At 41.6% G+C, this 9,932-nt stretch overlaps 1 protein-coding gene across 4 annotated transcripts in view; it reads left to right on the top strand.

Moving 5' to 3' along the window:
• Nucleotides 1-9,932, top strand: part of peli1b (pellino E3 ubiquitin protein ligase 1b) — a 66,699-nt gene that overhangs the window by 50,627 nt on the left and 6,140 nt on the right. For all 4 annotated transcript variants that reach the window (XM_082556808.1, XM_082556806.1, XM_082556807.1 and 1 more), the window contains exons 3-6: nt 692-821; nt 1,790-1,891; nt 4,088-4,285; nt 4,706-4,894. In XM_082556808.1, coding sequence (XP_082412934.1) covers nt 692-821; nt 1,790-1,891; nt 4,088-4,285; nt 4,706-4,894 — 619 coding nt within the window. The remainder of the gene's footprint in view (nt 1-691; nt 822-1,789; nt 1,892-4,087; nt 4,286-4,705; nt 4,895-9,932) is intronic.

A 9,932-nucleotide genomic window follows, 5' to 3' on the forward strand; every position in this document is an offset into this window, starting at 1 on the left:
TTCCTGAAATCCTCTGTGGCCGCTTTTACCTGGAAACTCAAACTGCCTTTCAACCTGTTTTGCTTTAATGACTTCCTTTTGTTGATTGTGTTGTTGTGAGGGCGAGTGAGCGCCTTCCTTCTGCTGTACTGAATAGAAAGTGGAAGGTTTTATGAGAGGGATGAACCAGATATCATTTTTTCTTTCTGTCTTGGTAATCAGTGGCACTTTGTTGACCTGCTGAAATGTGGACAGAAGTGATGAATGTTTTCTTATTTCAGGATGTTAACAAAGTCACACACACACGCTCAGAGAGACACAACAGCGCAGTCACAGTGCTGCTGAGAGCCACAGAGACTTTTCTGTTGGAGGGAACGCCTCTGTTTATTCTCCTTTCCGCAGCCATGTATCAGTCTAAATGAGTCTCTCTGTGTGTTTATTTTCTCAGCCTTTCGAGGGTTATGTTTGGAGGGCTTTATTGTTTTGGGGCACATGATGTACTTTTGTAGAAAGGCATGTATAAAAAGTATAGGTTGCTGTTTGTGTGCGTGTAGTCTTAGGCACTTGGAGGGAGTGCACTAAAAGGCCTCAAGCATTTTCCACAATGACTGTTTTTTCCAGCGTATTATGCAGCTGCCCAGACAATAATGCCCTATTGTTTTATGCATGCATAAGTGTGTTTATGTTTGTGTGTGTGTGTGTGTACATGCAGATACAATGGCTCTCTGCCCAACGGGGATCGGGGGCGACGTAAAAGCCGCTTTGCACTTTGCAAGAGGCCGAAGGCAAACGGGGTGAAGCCCAGCACAGTTCACGTCGCCTGCTCTCCACAAGCAGCCAAGGTGAGACGCACAATAACACGACCTTTTAGACTTACAAGTGATCACAAAGCTGCAGCCGTCAGTTAGATTCATTAAACACATGGCCTAAACATTTAATGATGGAAAATTGCATTCTTTAATTCATCTCTGCGTAGGTGTGGGATGTTGTTTTTATGAAAACGTCAAATACAAACACACTGGTTCAGTGGTTTTGGCCTGCAGTGCTCCAACAAAGGCTTTTGTGAAACTCTGCTTTTTTGTTCTGTGATATTAAAGTACTGCACACAATGAATCTCACAAACACACACACAATTGTCAGGAGAGAAAAGGAAAAAAAGCTCAGCAGAGCTTCCCTGAGTTTGCAGAACAAGGAAAAAAATCAGGTACAAGGTTTTGTCAAGGTTTTAAAATATATTTGGACAATGGTTTTTACATGGGATTTAACTGGAACATGGTCAAGGTTTATAAGAGAAACAAATGCGAGCTGTCCAGTGGAAGGTAACTGAGCATTTTCTTGCAAAATCCAGGGTAGAACACGTTCATGTGTTTCCATCATCAGCCCAAAGACTGCCCAGAAATCCACTAAAATCTGTTAAATGATCAGGGAATTGTAGTTGTGTATGTGTGCGAGAGAGTGCTTTTTTTGGTTTGACATCAGCACATAATGGCTTCTCTGAGAACGCACACTTTTATACCCTGACTCACACACGCACTCGCGCACAGGCCAGGCTTTAGCTGCAGTCTGGAAGAGCGATTGTCCGTTTCAGTCCTGTGTGTGGTCCTAACTGACCAAAAAGAACATGGATCCAGTTAATGATTACACATCTCCACCCTTCCCGTGTGCATCTGTTATTTTCTGCAAGGATCATTGAGGAGATGTCAGAGGTGTTTTTGATAGAAAACATGCTCAGTTCAGTCTTCTGCATTTAAAGTGAAGGGTATGATTCTGCTTTCGGTGCTGATCTGATCTCTTCCTTCTGTCTTTCCAGGCCATAAGCAACAAAGACCAGCACAGCATCTCTTACACTCTGTCTCGAGCCCAGACGGTGGTGGTGGAGTACACCCACGACAGCAATACAGACATGTTCCAGGTAACAAGCCCCAGCTTTTATCACCGTGCCTGGAGTTTTACAACCAATTCACAGTCCTTACTTTTTCCACTTCACTGCTCCACTCACACACATATTAAATAGAGGCTGGTAACAGAGCATCTGCGTGTTTAGTGCAGGGATTTTCGATCTTTAAAGCAGAGCCCTTGAAGGGACGCCGGAATGAGAGACATGAGGCACAATGTGTGAGGTGAAGTGCATGATGTCTTTCTGAAAATAATTGGAAGTTAGTTGTTGTGGTTTGGCCCGCTTATCAACACAGTCAGCAGTTGGATCTGCAGCAGTGGAAGTGACACATAGACACTTGAGATACTTTGAAACCTCAGTCCTGATTACAGCAAACTGCTTCCAAATTTGTACCTCTCGTAATAACGGACCCTTTATTCCAATGTGCACCATGAATAAAGGGCCACAAATGGACTTGGAAAAGCTAAGAAAAAAGCCTCTTTGAAAAACAATATCAAAGTACTTCAGTTATAGTTGTCTGTGTACTAAAACAGGTTCAGCATCTTCATAATGTGCCATATCTCAAAGTATAAACCAGAGATTCTTTTTGATCCATATCAAGTCACCAATAAACAAGGATCAAAGCTGAATTTTAGTTAATAAAAAATAACACAAAAGCATCACCAGAGTTTTGTTTTCTATACAAAAATCTTTTGTATAGTCCACATCCCCCTGGATGAGCCACAGTTTGAGAACCACCACTGGTGTATACAAATGTAAATGTAGAAATGTTTTTAATTTAAAAAAAAAAAAAAAAAGCCCTTAATGTAACACCTCTCCATGAATCGCCACCTTATCGTGGTGGAGGGGTTTGCGTGCCCGTGTGATCCCAGGAGCTATGTTGTCGGGGGCAACTTGCCCCTGGTAGGGTCTCCCAAGGCAAATTGGTCCTGGGTGAGGGGCCAGACTAAGTGCGATTCAAAAAAAGAAAAGCAAAAACAACCGCAACAAAAACAAAAACAAACAAAAAAACCTTAGAAGTACTGCCCAGATTAGGAAACTACCCAGGAGCCTCGGTGAATGGGCTTATTGTCAGCTCAAGCGATGTTCGACTCCACCATCCTGTCAGTTTACCACCTGCAAAAGGATCCATGGGGGTCCGGTGCTTTGTGTATTCACGGAGGTGTTGGCGGGATAATCCCTGGCGCCCTAAACTGCGCATAAGAAAAGGCAGAACTGTTCATTTATTGGCCGATCTATGAAAAAAAGAATAAGATCCCAAATGCAAGCTTGGTCATTTGAAAGGAGGAGGTTTAAGTGACGTCCTACTAGAAGGAGGCAAGTCCAGGACCTGCTGCAGATAACACATTTCTCAGTTGGCTTGGCTTCAGTGTCCTCACCAGAAGAGGGGTAAAGGGAAGACTGAGCATCTCTGCTTAGACTGGAGTCCCTGTGTCCCAGACATGAATAAGCAGCAGAAAACGGATGCATGCTTGGATATAAAATGATCTTTACATCAAATGGAGTTTTAATGAAATGGTAAATGTTAAAATTTCTATTATTATTATTTTTTTTTGCCTGATGACCTTAACTGGTGAGTCGCCTTAAGCTTGGAAAAAGCAGTCTACTGCTCTGCTGGTGCTTTCAGCCATGTCACATAATGACTTCTTTCCATCTGGTGACATTAACTCTTGGAGCTGACTGTGTCCTGATCTCACTGTGTTGAGTAATAAAATGAACCAATCATGAATCATTCATCTTAGTCAGATTTGGACAAAAGATATTACTGCATCAGTAAAGCTTTTAACACAGAATTCCTCCAAAGTCATTGTGTTCTGTCTTGACTTGCACTAACACTGAGGCTTTCCTGTGTGGTGTCTATGGTACTCTGGTGACGCTATCAGGGAAGAAAAGTACTCATCTTTAGGGGTTTTATGGGTTTTATACAAGTTTGCAATGCATGTGAAGCAATTCGACTCTACTTAAAAGTCTCTAGCATGTCTTTGTTCTGCGTATTGTCTGCTATTAAAGATTATCCAACTGTCTTGGCTTATGTATTTCAAATTTCCTAATGGATTCCATCCTGGACACATTCTGCATCCATTTAGCAGTTTTTGTCTCCATTCTCTGTTATGTTTTTCATCTTACCAGCTTCCCCTGAGGTAATACATCATTATATTATCACATCGCTGAAAAGCATTGTGGGCTAATCTTTCCATCTCTCTTCTCCAGATCGGTCGATCCACAGAGAGTCCAATAGACTTTGTAGTGACGGATACAGTGGCAGGCAGCCAGAGTAACGCAGACACTCAGTCGGTCCAAAGCACCATCTCCCGCTTCGCCTGCCGCATTATGTGCCAGCGCACGCCGCCTTACACAGCGCGCATTTACGCCGCAGGCTTCGACTCTTCCAAGAGCATCTTCCTCGGGGTGAGCACTGTTTCATCTGGAGCTTCAGACACGTGTGGGCGAGTTTGTGAGAGCAAAAAGGCAGAAGGATGAGAGAAGGAAAGACTAAAGAACCACAGGACAAAGAGGAAAACAAGACATGAAAGACGTGTCGTAGAGCGTGTGCTCTCATATTATTCTAAAACCTTTAACCTGCTTTTACTTTTCCCATGTTCTTGTTTTTACTGTCCTTCTCAATTTGTCATTGTTTGACAGCAGAGGACAACAACTGATGGTGTCCTGTTAGTGCTCTTGGTGGCAACACTAAACTCACACATGCTCAGTAGAGAAAGCTCAGTCTGCTAAATATGTATCTGCACATTGTCTGCTAAATATGATTGGAGGTTGGACGAAGGGCTGCTGAACGCATATGAATATCAGCGTGTTTTTTGCTTCATTCAGGAGAAAGCTGCTAAGTGGAAGACATCTGATGGTCAGATGGACGGGTTGACCACCAATGGCGTGCTGGTGATGCACCCTCGCAACGGCTTTAGCCAGGACTCCAAACCAGGCGTCTGGAGGGAGATCTCGGTCTGCGGCAACGTCTTCACCCTGCGAGAAACGCGCTCAGCACAGCAGCGGGGAAAGATGGTAGGAACACATGAACTGTTTACTTTTTTCCATAGGTGTATCTACTTAAAATTTCATACAAGTTTGAATCTCACTGACCCTGAGGTCAGGTTTTTCTGAAAAAATATATACAATAGGTGTGTTTACTAGGAAGCTGAGGGGAAGCGCTGGTGGATGCCAATATTTTTGACACTGTGGATTGTCATTTTTCAGCTCCACAGGTTTCAGCTTGTTCTCCACTAACTCCTAGCAACCTGTGCCAATTAAGGAAGTTAGTGCCACGCTTTGTCACCAAAAATAGTCAATTCTGGCCAAAAGTTATGAGTTCCTGCATATTTCCACTTTTTTAAAGTTGTCAGGAAATAGTCACAGTAATTAGTAAAATATACAGGTTAAAAGAAGAAACTCTCAGAAGGGGGAGAAAATTAGCGAGTTCTAAAAGTTGCATAATTGTTGCACAAACATCATCACACGTTCAGTGATTATTAGCATCTAAATGTTAATGTTTATTTTGATTTGAGCATTTTAACCTGTTTTAATCACTGCTAAAAAACGCATGAAAACCTTGAAATGCACAGTTCTTGGTCTTTGCCTTTTTAGAGGTAATTTTTTCTTCTACAATCACAAATATTGTGATTTTCTTGCAGAACTGCTGTATCGCGATGCCACAGTTATCGTAGGATATGTATCATGAGTTACTGTGATTAACATGATGAATGCATTTTCAGTCTCTCTGCTCCGTGGCAATCAGTTAACCGCAAAACATATTTCCCTCGCACACATTCCATCACAGTATCTCATACTTCATCACAATCGCATAGCAGCGCTGTCACTCAGGCAGCAGGAGGTCAGTCAGAGCTTAACACCCACCAGGAGGTCACTGGGATGCTATCTCCATGGCAGCAGGCCCTCCTGTCAAAGCTGTTTGTAACAAGACCATGTAAGGGATCCTCCTGCTGACGTCACAGTCTCCCAGCCAGTCGCGGCGCTGTCTGCGTCTCATCAGTGTGGACAGTTGTCTGATTGGATTTACGAGGCTGTTGGGATGTTTCATTAGGTCTTTGTTTCTTCTCCTCCTCTCCACAAGATGTATATCATCAGCCACGCGCACACAGTCAGCAGCCGTAATATTAATCCATCCCTTTATCGAGTGTCCCACCTGCTCTCAAGTCTTTCCACAAATTAACAGCTCCCTTATCTCCACCTGCCCTTTCCCATCCACACACTTACCAGTGTTATCCACCTCTACAGCATCCACTCGTTATTTCACAGCTGGTTGATCATTTGTATTGCCAGCTGCGGGACAGCACATATTTTCATTACGCACGGTAACAAAGCGCGATGGTGTTTAAACCGTCTGCACATACGAGTGGTTACTGCTCAGGTGGAGTCCTTTCATTGTCAGCGTCGCTACAGTTGGGGTAACATCACTATACAAGATGAAAGGCTGTGGGACTTTACTACAAAGATAACTTGTACTTTCTTAAAACATGTTTCTTTAACATGTGACTACAACAAGAAGCCTTAACTCTAAAGAGGATGTTGGAGCCCTGGTTTGAAATATTACACCCATTGTTGTTTTGTTGTATGTGCTATTACACAGAGATACAGAAAAAAGTAAAACATGAATTAAATTTTAAAATTACCGTATTTTCTCTGTGATTTTTTCAAAGTTTGAGTTAGTAAACCCCACTTAGATGAAATATTTTTCTTTTATTTAAAGTCCTAAACAGGCCAAAACCTGTTTAGTGGAGTGCAAATCTTGATTGTTGAGACTAGAATTTAATGACTAAATAGCTGACTAAATATATGTGTGCTTTTATAAGTCATTTATTCTGTTTTGGCCTTTGATGAATAATGTGAAACCAAAAGAGAGAAATGAAATCTTGTGTCACGATGAAACTGAAATAAACCTGCTCAATGCATTTTTGTGCCTCCAGTCACATCTCTGCATGAAGCAATAAAAACACTCCGTCAACTGCCACTGTTACTCAGCAGTGACTCCATGCAGTCCCTATCTAAATAAATGAGGAAATAGACCTAACATGAATTTTAATTTTGGCCATCAGGGAATAAAATGTAGCGAAAAAATCTGATAATAAGTGCTTTAAAAGTTTTGTGACTCTGATTCAGGTTTAAAAAGTTTGTCTTTGTTGCCAGTTCTTCTTAGCCAAAAATAAGACATAAAGCACACTTCTCGATATCTTTACTACAATAAAGTGTAGATGGGAATCACTACAACAACATGATTGTCTTAAATGCTTCCTGGACTGGATCTTTTTGTGGCAGGAGCAGCACAACCTCCATATTTAAAGTTAAGGGATCAGATTTCTGTTCAGGGTTAAACTGCTTAGAAACCTTCCAGCAGATGTCATTTCAGTCCAGTTAGGTGTTGGTTTGTATTCACTCGATATCAAAACTAGAATTAAAAACTGAGTGTTGGACTCATCCAACAACCTTAAATCATTAAACAACAACATTATTTTTGACCGAAAAGGGTGAAAACTGAACATCTTACTGGCTTCTAATAGTGTTTTCCTCAACTCTCAAGTGCACTTCTCTTAATGAGAGAACTGCTCTGCCGTAGCGGACGCTGACACATGAAGGACATTGTGATTGAATAGTCTTGAATAAATTGGCTCAGCACGTTTGCCAAAAGCCCCTGAGTTGTTGGTTTAATGTTTAGCTCCACGGTGTGTAATCTTTAAATGACATGTGGGGATAAAGATTCATCAGAAGCATTTTTGGTAGCTTTTTTGCGTCGTTACTGGGAGGTGAAGATGAAACATGCACAAGTTTGTTTCAGTTATTGGGTGGATTGAGTCAGCCTTTACCAGCAGGGCAGCTGGTTTGCCCTTCTGTTTGACATAATTAGGAATATCTTACAGTGCAGTCTACACACACGCACACACACATATAACAGTGGGTTGTAATGGGGGGTAGTGTTGCTGTGGGGGTTTTCGTGAGGGATGACAAATGATCGGAGTGCAGTGTCTGAGCTCCTGCTGCTTTAATACAAGCTTTTGTCCTGATAATTTAACGGTTTCAGTGTAATTTAATTAAACTCTGAGAGGAGGTGAGAGCATCTCGATGTTTACATGGACCGAGGGCCCTTATGTCATTAAGCTTGAGCATGATTATACACCGAGGAGACAAATACTTCTTTAAACTGTCTTTTTAAGTGGGTTAGAAGAAGCTACCTTATAAATACAGGGTTTTGCTTAACCTTCTGAACTCTTACCTGTTCCAGCTGAAAATCTGAAGTACGTAACATAAAGCCTGAGGGTGAGGGTCGGCTCACAGACGATGTTAATCCAGGCCGGTACTTTTTAAAAGGAAGGGAAAACGAAACAATGCCTCAAAATGAATAAAAGGCAGCGCTATGCGATTCAGTCTCAGAATGAATGACTATAACAAGGTTGTACTGCTTTTAACTCTATTCCATCAGACGTCACTCTACTGTGTTCAAATTGGGCAGTTTGAAGGCTATATTATGGTCGCCGCATGACCATAATATTGACCATTCAGGACAGTGAGCTGATGGTCAGTTTCACCATTCCGTGCTAGTATTGAGGTTTCACAGTCACATGACTACTAACCACGTTGACGGTAACTTGTCCGTCATTTATGAGGGGAAAATGTATGTTCCCCAACCAGTTGGCCTCCTTAAAGTTTCTTTGGTTGCTTGCAGATTTCCGCAGTCGCCCATAGTTTCTACGGAAAACTCTGACTTGTCTAAGAAAACTCTCCAGCTGCTCTCCAAGCAGGAATGAAATTGTGTAACATGCAGTTCGCCTTCAAGGTAAAAGACGAGCATTTCAGCTTTTACTCTGAAGGTGAATGCAGCACACCAGGTTAAAAAACTACAAAAGGTGCACAACAACCTGGCATAACACTGAACTGAGTGTGAGTTTGAACAAATGACCAAATGCCTCAAGGCTCGATCCAGTGGCTGGGGTTTTATTGTGACCTCTCCTTACTTTCCTAAAAATGCCATAAAAATAATGTTTAAAAACAACAACACCCATGTGTAGTTTACACCAGCAGTTGTGATGCCACTTTAGTTTTTTGCTTGGGGCTGTAATCGACCTTTATGACGGATGCAGACTTTTTCTGTCTTGCAATGAGCATGTTTGCTGTCACCATTTTGGTGTTTTGCAACCGAGTCATTGCACCGACTCAAGATGTTAGCCAATGAGGATAACCCTGGATAATCCTCCAAATAAACAAAATAGACTTAATGTTTTAATCAGTGTGATCTGAAGGGACTTGCTGAGAAAATAAGTCAGGAAAGTGTCTGCTGAGGCTGAGTCAGGCGCTGCCAGGTTGGCTTTACTTTTCAGATCCAGAAGCTACATCCGCGTTTCTACTGTGCATCTTTCCTCTGTGCTTCGGTATTTCTGCATCAGACACGAAGCCAGGCTTTAATGAAAAGGGAAGACATTATCTCAGGCCATTATTGTAGTCATGTATTCCACATTGCGTTTGTTCAATAGTAAATGTAGGTAAAGAGTTTCTTCAAAAAGTCTGAGTTAGCTGTGACACATTTAATAACAGAAGATCGGTTTGGTTAATTTATGAATTTGACCATGTATGTTTTTTATTTAAATCTGCTATCACCAACATTTTCTTAAATCATTGATGTAGGTATGTAGTACATGGTAAATATTATATCCTGATGATTGTATAATAATCTATTTTAAGTTTAGTATTGCAGTTTGATGTGTTTTATCAGTGACCCTCACAGTGGTGCATATGAGACGATAACCAGCACAGAAGCATTTATTGTGAATCTGTTTGCATTTATATGTTAAAAAGAAGCCCACATACTGTAGACGAATTTGTAATGTGTATCACATTTGTGTAGGTTAGCTGTGTTTCTATTATGTTTCATCATTTAACTTGATCAGTGTTCCTCTGGATAAAAGTAGAGTGTGTTATTTTACTGGGCAGATGTGATTCTGTGTTATTGCCGAACAAGGGCATTACTGACATAAATAACGACATACATGAAGGTTACAGACCAGGAGGGACACATGAGCCAGCGGTGATGTAATGC

This window comes from Aulonocara stuartgranti, assembly GCF_965226115.1.
Source record: "Aulonocara stuartgranti genome assembly, chromosome: 13".
In the NCBI taxonomy this organism is placed as follows: domain Eukaryota; kingdom Metazoa; phylum Chordata; class Actinopteri; order Cichliformes; family Cichlidae; genus Aulonocara; species Aulonocara stuartgranti.